At 40.6% G+C, this 16430-nt stretch overlaps 1 protein-coding gene across 1 annotated transcript in view; it reads right to left on the bottom strand.

Moving 5' to 3' along the window:
* DEPTOR (DEP domain containing MTOR interacting protein) overlaps positions 1-6282 on the bottom strand; it is a 151103-nt gene extending 144821 nt beyond the window's left edge. The window contains exon 1 of the mRNA XM_060116042.1: positions 6072-6282. Within this exon, the coding sequence (XP_059972025.1) occupies positions 6072-6193 (122 nt within the window). The 5' untranslated portion in view covers positions 6194-6282. The remainder of the gene's footprint in view (positions 1-6071) is intronic.
* Between the last annotated feature and the right edge of the window lie 10148 nt (positions 6283-16430).

The raw sequence follows: 16430 nt of genomic DNA, 5'->3' as shown, positions 1-16430 counted from the left end.
CTGTATTTCTCCTTGTTCTGTTCTGTATCTCTAAATTCCATATCTCATATTTACTTTATTGTAGATTGGCCTTTGGTTCCAGAAGCTGATTTTTACCTTCTATCTGCATACTGCATTAACATTGGCAAAGCAAATTCAGAAAAGCAACTCAATACTGATTTAACATGTTTTTATGAAAAAGGCAACAGCAAGGCTGTAGGAGTCTGGAAAGGCAGTCTGGTGTAGCAAAAAGGCAATACATCAAACAATTTGAAAGAACTGCAATTTCCTACAACTTAGCTAAAACTCATTGCCTCGTAAATTGCTTTTAGGGACCCAGCTTTAATGACTGGATAAGACTGTTGTAATTAGCATATTTAGTCTAGGTAGATGAGCATAACTGAAAAGCTTGAGGTGTTTTCTCTCTTATTTAAGCATCCCTCATTACATTCTTAATTCTCCCCCTACCCCACTCCCATCCTCACAGCTGGCAAAACAGTGAACTGTAATTTATCTTCCCATTAAAATGATTACAAATTCAGAATGAGTTCAAATTAAGTTTTCAAAACCATATGGCAAGGGAGACCCACTTTAAAAGTTCTATCTCGTCAAAACATAAACACTTCTAGAAATTAATTAGCTTTTTCCCGACAGAAGGGAAAAGTCATTTGTCTACTTGCTTGTTTGCAAAAGTTCTCATACCAGAATATCATAGTCTTATATATATGATTCTGTTGTACATTGGTCTTACCCTGACACTTCTTTTTTTTTTTTTCTTTTTATTTCTTTTGCGGTACGCGGGCCTCTCACTGTTGTGGCCTGTCCCGTTGCGGAGCACAGGCTCCGGATGAGCAGGCTCAGCGGCCGTGGCTCACGGGCCCAGCCACTCCGCGGCATGTGGGATCTTCCCGGTCCGGGGCACGAACCCGTGTCCCCTGCATCGGCAGGCGGACTCTCAACCACTGCGCCACCAGGGAAGCCCACCCTGACACTTCTTAACCCTCTAAATTGTAATCTAGCATTTTGCTTAAGAGCAAGAACTCTCAGCTCTAGCGCTTTCTGGCTGAAAACTCTATGGCCAGTTAGCTTACATACTTAATTCCTCAGTTTTCCCATCTGTAAAATGAGGCTAACAAGTATATCTTCTACACAGAGTAGCTTATAAAGCTTAAAGGCATATATATGCTTTTGATAATATATATTAATATATATATATTTCTAATAGTATATATAAGCACTTGGAAGAGTCTTTGGCAGGTAATATATGCCATATAAGTATTATTGTTATTATTATCATGCCTACCATTACCACAGAGAGAACAGTGATATTCATTGGCCTTCTTTATTTAAATGCTCTATTACAAACCACTTTCTTGCTAAGTATCTCTGGGATTAATCTATAGAAGAAACATAAGGTGGATTTTGGATGCTGTAATTAGAATGTCAGTTATGATTGCATGACAAATTTCAAGATAAAAGATTTATATATAAAACATAAAAATAATTATTTAAAAAGTCATCGTATGAAACCTCAGTAATATGAATGATTTTTATATGGTTAATTATCTTCAAATCAGGAATGTTCTGAGACAATTTTCTGGACTATTTATGGTATATTTTCTCTGTGCTGTATCAGGAATAATACCATAAAAAGATATATGTAAAATATCAGTCCCATCTGGTGTGGCAGTAATGTGTTATCAAGTTAATGATAAATATCATCGCATTCTTTGGCCAATCCAAAAAGAAAACATAAAGTTTATTTTTAAAGTTTTAATATTTTGTCTTTCATCACTCTAATGTGTCATCCAAATGCATTTTTGTAGTAGTTTTATTGATATAATTCACACACCACATAATTCACCCATTTACTGTCTATAATTCAATGGTTTTTCAGCATATCCACAGAGTTATGATATCATCACCACAATCAAGTTTAGAACATTTTCATCATCCCCAAAAGAAACTCTACACCCATCAGCAATCACCCTCCATTCCCCCTCCCCACTGCCACTGGCAATCACTTTCTGTCTCCACAGATTTGCCTATTCTGGACATTTCATATAAATGGAATCATATTGGGTTGGCCAAAAAGTTGTTCGGGTTTTTCCGTAACATGGAGAACCCGAATGAACTTTTTGGCCAACCTCCTAATACGTGTCTTTTTGTGTCTGCCTTCTTTCACTTAGTATCATGTTTTCAAGGTGCATCCATGTTGTAGCATATATCAGTACTTTATTCCTTTTTATTGCTGAATAATACTCCCTTGTATGAAAAGACCACACATTATTTACCCATTCATCAGTTGGTGGGCATTTGAGCTGTTTCTGGTTTTGGCTATTATATAATATGCTGCTGTGAAAATTTGTGTACAAATTTTTATGTAGACATATGTTTTTGTTTCTCTTGAATACATACTTAGGAGTAAAATCGCTGGGTCACATGGTAATTCTATGTTTAGTCTTTGAGGAAATACCAGAATGATTTCCAAAGTGGCTGCATCATTTTACCTCTCCACCAGGAGTGTGTAAGGGTTCCAATTTCCCCGCATCCTTGCCAACAGTTCTCATTATCTGTCTTTTTGATTATAGCCATCCTGGGGATGTGAAGTGGTATCCAAATGCAGTTTTAAGATACAAAAATACTCAGATACATTGAGCAAGGAAGTAAAATCTTTTACGACAAGGGAAAGCACAAAGAGATTAGGAAAAGGATCCTGCAGTCAGGCTGGAGAAGAAAGCAGGAGATGTTTTTAAATGTTACTCAATTTCATATCCTTATGCAACCAGCTGCCCTTACCAAAGTGTCAGGATTATGGAGCCAACCCCCAATTTCACATCTGGAGCTTATAATAATCATAGCAACAACTACTCTTGATTTATTGATTTATTTTACAAAGTTTCTTCCCACGTTATACTCCATTTGCTCCAACACCACAGATCTTACATGGGAGGATATTATTATTACCATTCTGCAGGCATAGTCGCTGAGGCCCAGAGTGGCTAACTGGCTTGCCCAAGCAAAAGTAGTTCAAAATAGTGGGCTTCCCTGGTGGTGCAGTGGTTGAGAGTCCGCCTGCCGATGCAGGGGACACGGGTTCATGCCCCAGTCCAGGAAGATCCCACATGCCACGGAGTGGCTGGGCCCGTGAGCCATGGCCGCTGGGCCTGCGCATCCGGAGCCTGTGCTCCACAGCGGGAGAGGCCACAACAGTGAGAGGCCCACGTACCGCAAAAAAAAAAAAAAAAAGTAGTTCAAAATAAATACATCCATCCATATATACATCCATAAATAAATATTAAATTAATAAAATTCACAGAGCTGGACCTGGAAGCCAAACTTTGTATTTCAAATCCCAATCCTGGTGTCTCCTTTCCTTACCACCTTCATTCACTTCATCTTTGATGACCCAGAAAGCAATGGAAAGGAAAGAGAAGGCAGAGAGAAGCAATTGTCTGTGTGTCTGTGAGTGTGTGAGTGAGTGTGTGTGTATAGCAATTAGAGGCAGTATGCCTGGACATCACAAAGTCCCCACAATCAGCCAGTGAGAAAGCAGTTAGGGATGTGAAAACATGTTGTGACAGTGACAGCCAGGAGGGCTGCATCCCTACTCCTTTATGAGAGGTTCTTCCGGTAACCAAGAAGCTAGGGGCATACATGTCCACTTAAATCCCTAAATTCTGAATATTACATTATCTGTATTTACAATAGTATATTTAATTATATACACTAGTTATTCAAATATTCGAGTAATTACTATGTACTCTGTACTCAGCATGGTGCAAAGATGGTAGAGATTTTTAAAAAGCAACGATGACAGTTTCCCAAAGTAAAATTAAGTAACTAACATTTACTAAGCCTTTTACATGTAGCATCTCCTCGTTTAATCCTCACAAAATTCCTGCAAGAGAAGTAAAACGGAGGCACAGAGAAGTTAAGTAAATTGTCCGCAAGTCACAGGACTAATAAATGGTGGAGACAGAAACAAGAACCCAGGCAGCCTGTGTTCTTAACCACCAACCAATCCTTTCTGCTAGATCTTGCTCAGCTGGAAGTCACGTGTGGTGACACACAGAGACCAATAACACTCGTTAATTCCAACAACCATTTGTTGAATGCTCTTCAATACATGAAGCCCAGGGGAAAACTCTCACAACAACCCTATGAAGTGCTATCTTCGTTGCCTTTCTACAGATGAGGGAACAGGCTCAGAGAAGTGAATTAACTTGTCCAAAGTCACAGAACTATAATAGCTAAGGCTGGCATGGTGCATACTATATCCCAGGCACTGATCTAAGCACTAACTCATCTAATAATCCTCATCACGATACAGAGGTAGGCTCCATTATTACCCATCATTCTTAGTTAAGTAACTTGTCCAAGGTCGCACAGTAGTAAGCAGCAAACCCAGATTCACTCTGGTTTTAAAGTCCTCCTCAAAACAACTTAACAATGTTAACTCTTGGCAACAAAGTGGCTGAGCAGAAATTCAAACCCAGGTCTATGTCACCCGACTGCGAGACAGCCCTCTATCTCCTTACCGACACACTAAGGCTACCCCTCAAACTTGCTGCCGTGCAGTGGGGTGCCTGGGAAGAGGAGAAGTGCTCTGGCGACCTCCCCAACCAAGGAAGGGGCATTTAAGCATCTCGAAGGAGAAAGTGCTTTCTGTACAAACAGAGGCACCCTGCAGTTTATTATTTTAAAGGAAGTGAAACGTACCCAATTGAGGAGCAGATAAATTATTAAAGTGTTTCAAGGTGAATCAGAAAAGCTTTATTTTGATTTTTTTCAGTTAGAAAATCTCTTGATGGAAAAGAAGCTTTTATTCCCTTTAATTCTGACTATACATTAAAAAATCATCAAGGGATAGAAATGCGCAATTTGCCTCTTGTAACTTTAAGCTCAATTAATTCTGACCTCCAAAATTTACTTTCTCAATTTAAGGGCAGCAAGCAGGGTGGTTACCAAACCTTTAGGGATCGTTGCAAGAGTCTCTCTCCTTCGGGTCCTGAAACACAGCATTTTAGAAACCAAAATGAGCCTGGAGATTCAGGCCAAGAACTAGAAGTAAGAGGCAAGCGCACCGTTCCGATGGGACAGGGGCCGGCATGCAAGTTTTGACTCAACCACTGTAAAGCCAAGAGGTTTTTCCCCCTGGCAAACTGATTAATGACCACAAGACGGGCAGCTGCGGAACCGGTCATACCATAAGGAGAATTCTCAAACATGAATCCAAGAAGGACCAGGATGGCATGGGAATGATAAAGTGGGCGGGAGGGGGGCCCGAATCTGGGGGTAACTGCCTGTCCTGGACGCAGTGACACACATCAAGTCCCAATTCTTGCAGCAGCCGGGGGCCAATGGACCCTGCTGCCCAAAATGTGCGCGCTGGGGGAGCTGGCAGCAGGGCAGCGGGACAAGGTGCCTCCACGCCCCCTTGCGGACCCAAATAATGACTGATGAGTACGTGCCAATTAAGTGATAGGTACAGTGTTTCAGAAATGTTCTCAGTTTAGACCCCACCACAACCGTTCAAGGAAGTTGCCGTGATCAGCCCCACTTTACAGATGAAAATACTGAGGCTCAGGGGAGTGACGCCAGACTTGCAAGCCAAAAGTAAAACCTTAAGTGAAGGGGATCTGGTCTGGCTCCTTTTATCTAGGAGTAAAGGGGCTGGGGTTGGGGCCGGCGGGGGGCCCTTCACCCGCTCCTCTCGTTCTCTGAGCGGAAGAGGAGCTAGCTGTCAGCCGGGAGGCCTGGCAGCTCCCGGGTGCCCGGGCAGAGAGGGCGCGCGCGGTCGGCAGCAACGCGTCTGCGGGGCGCAGGGCTGCAGCAGCTGGGCGAGGGCGCAGCGAGCACCGCGCGCCCACCCGCGTCCGCCTCAGTAGCCCCGCTCCAGTCCGGAGTCCTCAGGGCGCCGGGCTGCAGCAGCTAAGCGGGGGCGCGGCGCGGACGGTCGACGCGTCCGCAGGCGTCCCGGAGCTCCGCGCGAGTCGCTAGCCACGAGCCACGGCGCGCGCGCGCGACTGCCACGGACACTGGCTGGCAGTGCCACCTCAAGCCTCCCCCGGCACTGCCCCTCATCTTACCGTAGCTGCTCTCCGGTGACCAGGACCTCAGCCATGCGCTCCAGCTCCCTTTGCTGCGCCCCGCCACTCCCGCTGGTGCTGCTGTCGCTGCCACCGCTGCCAGCGCTGTTGCCCTCCTCCATGGTCGGGGCTGCGCCGCTACCTCTGTCTTCGCCGTCCGCCGCGGGTTCGGGTATTAAATCCGCCTGCCCTCACTGAGGCCTCCACCGCCATCTTTGTTAGGGGCCGTCCCGTAGTTCAGACGCGATTGGCTGGAGAGGGAATCCCTTGTGGGTAGGCTGAGGAGCTCGGCGAGTCCGCCCCAGTAACTCCAGCTTGGGGGCGTGGCTGGAGCCCCGCGTGGTCGGGGGCGGGGCCGAGAGAGGAAAATATCAACATCTGGGCGGGGGGCGGTTCTGAGCTAATTGTGCTGTTTGAGGTCGAGTTCGTTGTGGACGTTTTCCTTTACCCACAAAGCTCATGCTGTGGGATCCTGGGGACGGGCGGGGAGGTTACTAGACAAGTGTGGAGGCATTTTTATTATACTGTCCGTGTCCCAAATTGCCAGAGAGTGAAAATAATAATTTAGCTAAATAGTGAACAATGAAGTCTGTACATGTCATTGCAGGGCTTTAAGAAATTAAAGCAACCTCCTCACCAAAGACAGCTTACTTACCTTTCGGTGTAGTCAATAAAGAACGCTGGCCTGGGAATCAGACAGACCTGGGATCCAGCTCCACACCTATAATTTTGTAACCAAATGTGCTTAATCCCCAGTTTCTTCCTTCACAAAATAAAAATAATTGTGGCTATCATCTGTTGACAATCTGCTGCATTAAAGATGCTTCAGGTAGTTGTTACTGTCTTTAACTGCAACAAATTATAAAATTAGTATTGTCCTCGTTTTACTCAGGAAGCAGTTCCGGAGAGATGGGGTAACTTGATCCAAATTCTGCATAAAGTAGGAAAATCGTTTAACAGAAGTAGAGGTCCCAGAGATAACGAGATTAACTGGCTGTTGCTCATGTTTTAATTCTGTAATCATTACATAGACTATCAAAAGTTTGCATGGGCTTCAAGCTCAAAAATGAAGTTTCTATCCTGATTCTGTCATTTACCAACTTTGCAAACTTATGCTACTTAACTTTTCTGGGCCTCAATTTCCTATCGATAAAACAGGAATAATTCCTACTTTATATGGATGTTGTGTGGCTTAAATGAAATAACATTACGTAAAATTTCCAAGTACATGCTATGTATTCAATACATGTTCTCTTTAATATCATTACTGCTTTTAATACGAAGAAGAAAAGGAAAAAAAGAAGAAATTCTTGCCAGATACTTTCCATTATGAGTTTTTGATGCTAGACGAAACACTTTTCCTCAAGTTAACTCTAAAGAATTTTTTATTATTAATAGGCCTTCAGAATGAAGAAAAGAGAAGTGCAGACCTAGCCCCACTAAATCTCTCTTTGATTTAATGGTTTTAAGCTTTTCGAAAGTGCAAAATGAAAAAAAAATTACCTATTCCTAATTATCCATTGTTCAAGCAACATTTAGTTTTATCCAAAAGCTCTATCTACATATTGTAAATTGTATCGCTATTATGATTGTCTTCTGGTTTTTCTCCCTTTAAATCTAGTCATGTGTGGTTTGAATTCAGACAGATTCCTTTACCTGAAAAATAAAAATGAAAAATGTTTTTTTTGTAAAATCCTTTCTTGTTTAATAGTTTCTGATAAAAAGTTCAAGATCAAAAACGTTTATCATACAAGTTTATGATAAAAAAAACTATTAAAAAAAGCACCTTAACATACGGGGAAAAAAATCAAGTCAGTAACATACCTGATACCAGTACTCCAGTGAGAGATAGTGCAGAATTTATTTTTCATGCTTGATGAGAAGGTTTTGTGAGTGTGTGTGTGTGTATGTGTGTGTATAGATGTGAACAGGAAATGGGGAATTGGCATGCTATTATTGTTTTAACCTTTCTTTTGACATATGAGACACACCATGTTCCATTGGGTTAGAAGAGAGACCCTTTTTCCTAACTTAGGGAAACATTAGTGAACTGACTCTTAAGGACATGTGAGCATAAATGCCAAGACTCTGAGCTCTGGAGCAACTGGTCCCAGAATAAAGTGTGATCTATAGGTATTGCTAGATGAGAGAAGGGTGCTGAAATGGCAATTAATCCAAGATCTTCAAAGGGCTAAAAATTCCAGCAGATCTTGGTTTGACTCCTGGCTCCATTGGAGAAAGTTCATTATATTTTCTATGTTTTTTCCCTTCTTTGTAAAGTCGGGATCATACCACCAATCCCATTGGGTTGTTGGGAGGATTAAATAAAATTGAATAAGCCCACTTGCCATAGGTAGAAACTATTAAATGTGAGGCTTCTCCTCCAGCGCACCCTACTCACCTGCTTCATGCCTTCTGGCTGTTTTGGTGTTCTGGAGCCAGTGCTTCTCAAACTTTTAGTAGATAAGGATCAAATGTGTGTGCATGTGTGCTTGCACAGGCATGTGCGTATGTATGTTTTCAATCCACTGAAGACTGACACTATGGTAAAATACAGTAAAAAAGAAATTAAAAAAACATACAAAGCACAAGCCCCAATTTTTTATTGTGTGGTCAAAAGATAGAAAATTGTCAAATTGCTATAAACATTTATAAATGATTTCTCTCAATATCTGTATGTCTCAGTGTCTCTCAGTACAGGTAATGGTTACCAGCTGGCCGACCACGCTTTGAATAGTTCTGGAAGAGGGTGAGCAGCAATGTGAGAAGATGAACTTGATTAAAACCTGTGAAAGAATACTGTCAAATACGAAGCTTAATAGCATGTTAGCTATCATTACTGTTATTGCCTCTTCGTATATACCTGTATTATTCCCACCTGATCTTAAAGACAACTCAAACCCCACCTTCTCTGTGCTATCTCCTTGCACTCCCCAAAGTGGTGTGTTGCTCTTGTCTACACATTCTCATAGTATTCGAAGACGTACGTTATTCTTAACCATTAATGGAAGTCTGGAATCTCCAGCTGCCACAATTTTTATTCTCCTTCTGTGAATGGAAGCAGATTGATGGTTTAGCAACATCCTGTCCAGATATTTCTGTTGATCATTTAAGAAGGGAACTTGTCTTTAAAAATTAAATGTAAAGATAGAGAAAATTAAGTATTCATGTGTTCATTACTTGCACCCATTTTCAATATTTTTGTCACTTTTTGTAGTGATAGAAATAAAACATTACAAATAAATTTGAGGTCCTCCAGTCCCAGCCCTGCTCACTCCCAAGTTCTTAATGCTGTAAAGGTGTCAAAAATACTGAATCTTTGGTATATGCTGCCACCTAGTGGTCCATTTTGCAATGACACTAAATGATACTGGGTCTCCTGCAGGAAAAGGGCCACGCTCAGGAAGGCTTCGGGGAAATTTGGATGGGGTTGGGGAGGAGGGTGTAGTTTGTCTCCTTATTGGGCGTGTTCCTGGCTTTTAGTGAGCATGGACTAGGGATACTAGGTATTCTCATTTTCTTGAGACAACACCTCACAAAGAAGAAATGAATTTTCCTAAATCCTGAATGTCTTTCCTATGTCCTGTGGGATCTTCAAGGGTAAGAAAAACATGTTTGCAGTGAACTGAGCTTTAACCTAATTTGGTTTTACATAGAAACACAAGATATTTTTAAATTTTTAAAATGTAATCTTGAATTGTCCATGGATGCAATTATTGCATACATCAAGAAAAATTTGTACTTTGTTCTATTCAGAACTTTACCAAAAAAGGTTCATCATTGTATAAAATTGCTTCACCCACCATTTGTGTGGTACCATGAGAACAGCACACCTTTTTCAGTGCATTTGTTAGATATTGCATGCCTGTGTGTGTATTTGCATAGGAATATATTAAGCCAAATTGTAAAATACCAAATATAAAAAAGAAGTGATGGCAATATTCAGTTAAATATTGTCTTAATTCTGTTATTCTAAAATTATTCATTAGTTATAAATATCTGATGACCACACTAGGCCTTCTACTAGAGTCATTTGAATATTAAAATACACATTATTTTGTTATATGTGATTTTCCTTTTCTATTTCTTCCCTATATTTCAGCATAAGGGCATCATATTGATTTTCTTTTAAATAATGCACCTAGAAAGCTTATGTTCTCTATGAATTTAATGACAAGAAAATAAAGTGAGCATCACATACTATCTATTATTTTTATTTTTTTATTTATTTTATTTTTTTTTTTCCTTTTGCGGTATGCGGGCCTCTCACTGTTGTGGCCTCCCCCGTCGCGGAGCACAGGCTCCGGACGCGCAGGCTCCGGACGCGCAGGCTCAGCGGCCATGGCTCACGGGCCCAGCCGCTCCGCGGCATATGGGATCCTCCCAGACCGGGGCACGAACCCGTATCCCCTGCATCGGCAGGCGGACTCTCAACCACTTGCGCCACCAGGGAGGCCCTCTATTATTTTTAAAGGGGACATTGAGTTAGATGGGATTGAGAATTTTTTAATGGAATAATAATGTTATATTTATTGAGCTCTTTCTCTGTGACTGGCCATGCTCAAAGGGTTATACATGTGTTAAACAATTATTCCTCAAAATAACCTTGGAGTTGGCCACTTTTTTCCTTTCTTTCTTTCTTTCTCTTTCTTTTTTTTTGTTTCTTTCTTTTTTGTTGTTGTTGTTGTTGAAGTATTGTTAATTTACAATATTGTGTTAGTTTCTGGTGTACAGCAAAGTGATTCAGTTATACATGTGTATATTCTTTTTCCTATTCTTTTCCATTATAGTTTGTTACAAGATATTGAATATAGCTCCCTGTGCTATACAGTAGGACCTTGTTGTTTATCTATTTTGTGTATAGTATCAATAGTTTGTGTCTGCTAATCCCAAACTCCTAATTTATCCCCCCCCTTCCCTTTTGGTAATAATAAGTTTGTTTTCTATGTCTATGAGTCTGTTTCTATTTTGTAAATAAGCTCATTTGTAAACTTTTTAAATTGCGGAGTAATATTTCATTGTATATATACACCACATCTTCTTTATTCATTCATCTGTTGATGGACACTTAGGTTGCTTCCAAGTCTAGGCAATTATAAATAATGCTGCTATGAACATTGGGGTGCGTTTATCTTTTTGAATTATGTTTTTCTCCAGATATATGCCCAAGAGTGGGATTGCTGGATCATATGGTAAGTCTATTTTTAGTTTTTTAAGGAACCTCCATATTGATTTCCACAGTGGCTGCACCAATTTACATTCCCACCAACAGTGTAGGCGGGTTCCTTTTTCAAGGATGTATATTTTAATCCCTACGATAATTACTAAAATATTGCAAAGAGAAAGGGCTAAAAGATCAACTGGTAAATTATAATGACATTCTTTTTTAAAAATTCAAGTAATCCACAGGGGGCAGAAAAGGAAGGAAAGAATAAAAAAAGGTGGAGAAAAAAAACAAATAAAAAAGTGGCAATTTCACTAGGAAAGACCAGGTGCTAGGCCACAAAACAAGTCTCAATAAAATTAAAATAATTGAAACCATATAGAGTATGTTCTCCATGTATAAGCCATACCATAATGATATTAAGTTAAAAATTAATAAATATCTAGGAAATCACAAATATCTGGAAGTACAGTCTACTCCTAAACAATTCATGGGTCAAAGAAGTAATCACAAAGAAAATTAGAAAATATTTCAAACTGTGTGATAATGAAAGATAACTTTTCAAAATTTGTGTGATACAGCTAAAGCAGGGCTTTGATAAAAATGTATAAACACATTTTAAGTGTTTATATTAGAAAAAAAGAAAGATCTAAAATCAATGATAAGAACCTAGAAAAAGAAGAGTAAAGCAAACCCCAAGTAAATAGAAGTTAATATCTCATAAATATTCCTTCTCTTTTTTCCAGTGGGCATAAGGAAACTTTTGGGGGTACTGAGAATGTTCTGCATTTTGATTGTGGTGGTGGTGTCACCAGTGTATAAATTTGTTAAATCCTTAAATTTTACGATTTAAATGCATGCAATTTATTTTACTTAAATCGTACCTCAATAAAGTTGATTTAAAAACAAAGGAGTCCTGAGGCAGAAGTGCCTCCTGTAAATTTAGGGAACAGCAGGGGCACCTGGGTGAGGGGGTGGGGAGGGGATGAGGATTGTATAAGGTCTTATGGGCCTTGATAAGGACTTTGAGGCTGTAGACACAGAAAAATTAAGATCAATAAGACAAGGAGCATTGCTCACCACCCAGCTCTATAAGGGTAAAGTCATAACCCACTGCCATTGACCACTGCCAGCACACCCTGAAAGGAATTCAGGATGAAAAACAAGATGAGGCATTCTATGCTTTGGATGAGGAGGCCCTTAGATAGATGCATATATCAGTAAGAATTTCAATGATGCTAGATTATTGCATCATCCCATACACAGAAAAGCAGTAAAATCATTAACTTGAGATATCTATTCTTTGTCATCAGCAGTCATCTTTTACCAAGATGTATGGTTGACTGCACATATTTCTTAGCCAAAAATCATGTATAAACTGGTTTTTCCCCTACCTCTTCAGAGTTGCGTGGTTGTCTCCCAGGCTCTAGTCCTCATTAAGATCCTGAATAAAACTGAAATTCACAACTCTTTCATTGTGTATTTTTCTTTAAGTTGTCAGAATTTATTCTGAAAGTGATCAGAATCCTTTGGTGGATTTTGAACAGAGGAATGCTGTGATCTGACTTATGTTATTGCAAGGACTGCAGAAGATAATGTATACAGGATACACACCTGAGTGCTTGACTCAGTAAATGTTTAATAGATATTTCTTCTCTTTTCTAAGGCAATGGAGAACAAAACAGCAAAGCAGGCTACTCTGTGAAACATGAAACACTACCACCATCTAGTGGGGAAAATCCTGTTCTATAAGCAAAGCCTAAAAAGTTTAATTAATAAAGGATATGAAGTTAAAATCTAAACTACTGTATTTCCCACAGGATGAAATAAATCTTGCTGTGAATCAGCACTTCCTTACCTGAAGTGATTTTAAGTAAATACAAAGTAATGTGGTTTCCAAGACACTATTCTGTTTTTCCTACCATGTGCAATTCTTTCCTCCAGGGAGGTATTTCTTTCAAGGCTTCCACCTCCACTGTTTGGTGAGATTTCATCTTTAGTCCAGTTTTTAGTTGTACATAACACTCTTGCTGGGTGATCTTGTTACCAAACCAAACTTGGGTCTGCTTGCCTGATGTGCAGCAAAGCCAATCTACTGACACCAGGTTGTGGTGAGGAAAAGTGAAACCGAGCAGGATCCTGTGGGACTCCTGGGCACAGAAGCCCTTCAAACAGTTGCTAATCAGGGAAGGGAAGGGATGCAGAGACAAGGGAGGAGCAGCCAAGAAACAATAGTGCAGCTTTGGGGCAGGGTCCTGGTTCCCCTTCAAGGGAATACACACAACAATATCTTTGAGCTCTTTTATAGAACTAAAACCCTCAACAAATGGAAGATGTTAGCATTCTTCATTCCAGAGAAGGTCACAGTTTGATATCCTCGAGAAGCTCATCAGAACAACTGAGGCCAGATTAAAGGAGTGCAGGCCCTGCAGACACCCTGATCCTTATCAGCAACTCCGCCCTCGAACCACTGCTATAAAACTCCTCACCAAATCCTCCCAGGTTGGGACACACAGTTTTTCAGGGCAAGAGTCCACTGTGTCCCCCTTTGCCTGGCAAAGCAATAATGCTATTCTTTTCTACCTCACCCAAAACTCTGTCTCTGAGATTCTATTTGGCACCAGTGCACAAAGGCCAAGTTTTCATCAAAAGTACAGCTTTATTGCAAGGTGCTCAACATGGGGCTAAACAAGGATAACAGGCAGTTCATGCTCAAATGACCAAACTCCCTGACGGCTTTTCAGGAAATGGTTTTTAAAGACAGTGGGAGGAAGAGAGTCATAGGCTGTGTAATCAGCTCACATACAACTCTTCTGATTGGGTGGTGGCAGGGTAACTGGGCGGTGTTTCAGGAATCAACATCATCAACCTTCTTGTTCCGACTGGTCTGGGGTCTATGTGCTGGTGGTCAGCAGTTAACTTCTTCCACCTGATGGGGGATTTAGTATCGGCAAAACAACTCAAGGATATGGTTCAGGATATTATCTGTAGCCCTTGAGGAGGAACTAAAGGTCCTTGATTTTGTTTTATGGCTAAACTATTATTATTATTTTGTCTTGCTTGACTGTTTTCCTTTGTTTCTGTATTATCCCACTTCTCTGATTAAGTTTGCTCTTTGGAACTAGGGAAAGGCCTAGAAGGCTAAAGTTCATCTATAAATGAAAAGAGGGGATGGGGGGGTCTGTCCTTGGAAAGGTCCCACAGGGTCCTGCTCAGCTCCCATCTCATTCACAGGCACCCTTGTAATTACCATATATGTGCATTTAAAAGCTTTATCTTTTAGCTCCTGGCCAAACCTTTTTTCATACTCCAAGTTCTAGATCCTCACATGTATATTCTCATAGCAACTCAATCTCCAAGTATCAAATCCAGAACTCATCTGACTCCAAACCTATTCCTACCCTTCCTACAATATGTTGTAAATGAGGGGATGCAGTTGCTCATGCAGGAATCTAGAATTCATCCTTCATTCTTTTCCCTCTCTTACTCTCCGTGTCTAATCAAGTAGCCACTGTTGTCCTTTCAATCTCAAAAATTATTTCTCAAGCCCAGCCACCCTCATCAATCATTTAAGATCTTACTAGTCTCCTACACTTGTCTCCCTTCAATCTGTGCCAGGAACTCTTTTTCTCCCTTTTTCCTCCCTTCCTCACTCATGTATGATTTATTACCTGTCCATTGAAGTTATTTGCCTGTATGTCAGGGTTTTTTTTGTTTGTTTGCCACACCATGAGGCATGCAGTATCTCAGTTCCCTGACCAGGGATTGAACCCGTGCCCCCTGCAGTGGAAGTGCAGAGTCTTAACCACTGGACTGCTCCATACGTCAGGTTTTGTAATACTGAGGAAAAATATTTTAAATATATTTTATTACACATGTTTAATGCATGTATATGCTCTCAGTGTTAAAATTTATACAGTAAAGAAAAACCAGAAATCCTTTTTGATGTCCCCCTACACTCCCCTCCTTAGAGGTAAACATTATCACAACTCATTCATTTATTTACTCATTCAAATGTTCAGCAAATATATATGAAGATCCATTATGTGCTGGGCACTCTGCATAATGATGACTGAAAACATATCCTAGTGAAGTTTATAGCTTACAGTCTTAGAGAAAAAAAAAAAAACCAACAAACCAAACAAAAAAAACCCATATTAAGTAATTACACAAATGTAAAATTACAACTTACTTAAAATCTAGGCATGAGAGGTACCTGTTGCCATGAGATATATATTTGACAGGCTTGACCTGATCAGGGAGGTCAGAGAAAGATTTCTGAGAAGTGACTATTGACCCAGAGTTGAATGATCCAGTGTAGTAGCCACTAGCCACCTGTGATTATTTAAATTTAAATTAATTAAATTAAATAAAATTTAAAATTCAGGGACTTCCCTTGTGGTCCAGTGGGTAAGACTCCGAGCTCCCAATGCAGGGGGCCTGAGTTCGATCCCTGGTCGGGGAACTAGATCCCACATGCATGCTGCAACTAAGGGCCTGCATGCCGCAACTAAAGATCCTGCATGCCACAACGAAGATCCTGCATGTCACAACTAAGACCCAGGGCAGCCAAATAAATACATGAATATATATTAAAAATAAAATAAAATGCAGTTCCTCATTCACATTATCCACATTCCAAGCAGTCAAAAGCCACCTGTGGTTAGTAGCTACCAAATTGGACCGTGCAGATATAGAACATTTCCAACATCTCAGGAAGTTCTGTCAGACAGTGCTCAGCAAGGACTCTGTGCTTTCACTGTGAGGGCCTGGGTTCAGTCCCTGGTCAGGGAACTAAGATCCCACAAGCCACATGGCAAAAAAAGTAAAATAAATAGAAGACACGTGCTCAGCAAGAGAAGAACATGCCAGACAAACAGAGGCCCAAATGGTGGGAGGCACCGAAAGATCTTATTGTAAGCCTGTGTGCCTGATGTTAGGAGGAAGCCTTGAAGAGGAAGAGGGAAGCAGTAGTAGATGAGGCGGGATATAGACCTTCCAAATCGCCAGAGGGAAAAAAAATCAAACAAACAAAATCAGTTTAATGAGAGACAGTGAAAAAATAAGAAGCAACAAAAACAAAAATGTTCAATAAATAGAAAAAAAAAGCAGAGCAGTCAAATATTTATATTAGATCTAAATTTGCATACTGTGTATGTGAGCCTGTGTAGATCTGCTCGGGGAAAAATGCTACG

Source organism: Mesoplodon densirostris, chromosome 13, assembly GCF_025265405.1.
Source record: "Mesoplodon densirostris isolate mMesDen1 chromosome 13, mMesDen1 primary haplotype, whole genome shotgun sequence".
Classification (NCBI taxonomy): domain Eukaryota; kingdom Metazoa; phylum Chordata; class Mammalia; order Artiodactyla; family Ziphiidae; genus Mesoplodon; species Mesoplodon densirostris.
This window is presented reverse-complemented; position numbering and strand designations above follow the sequence as displayed.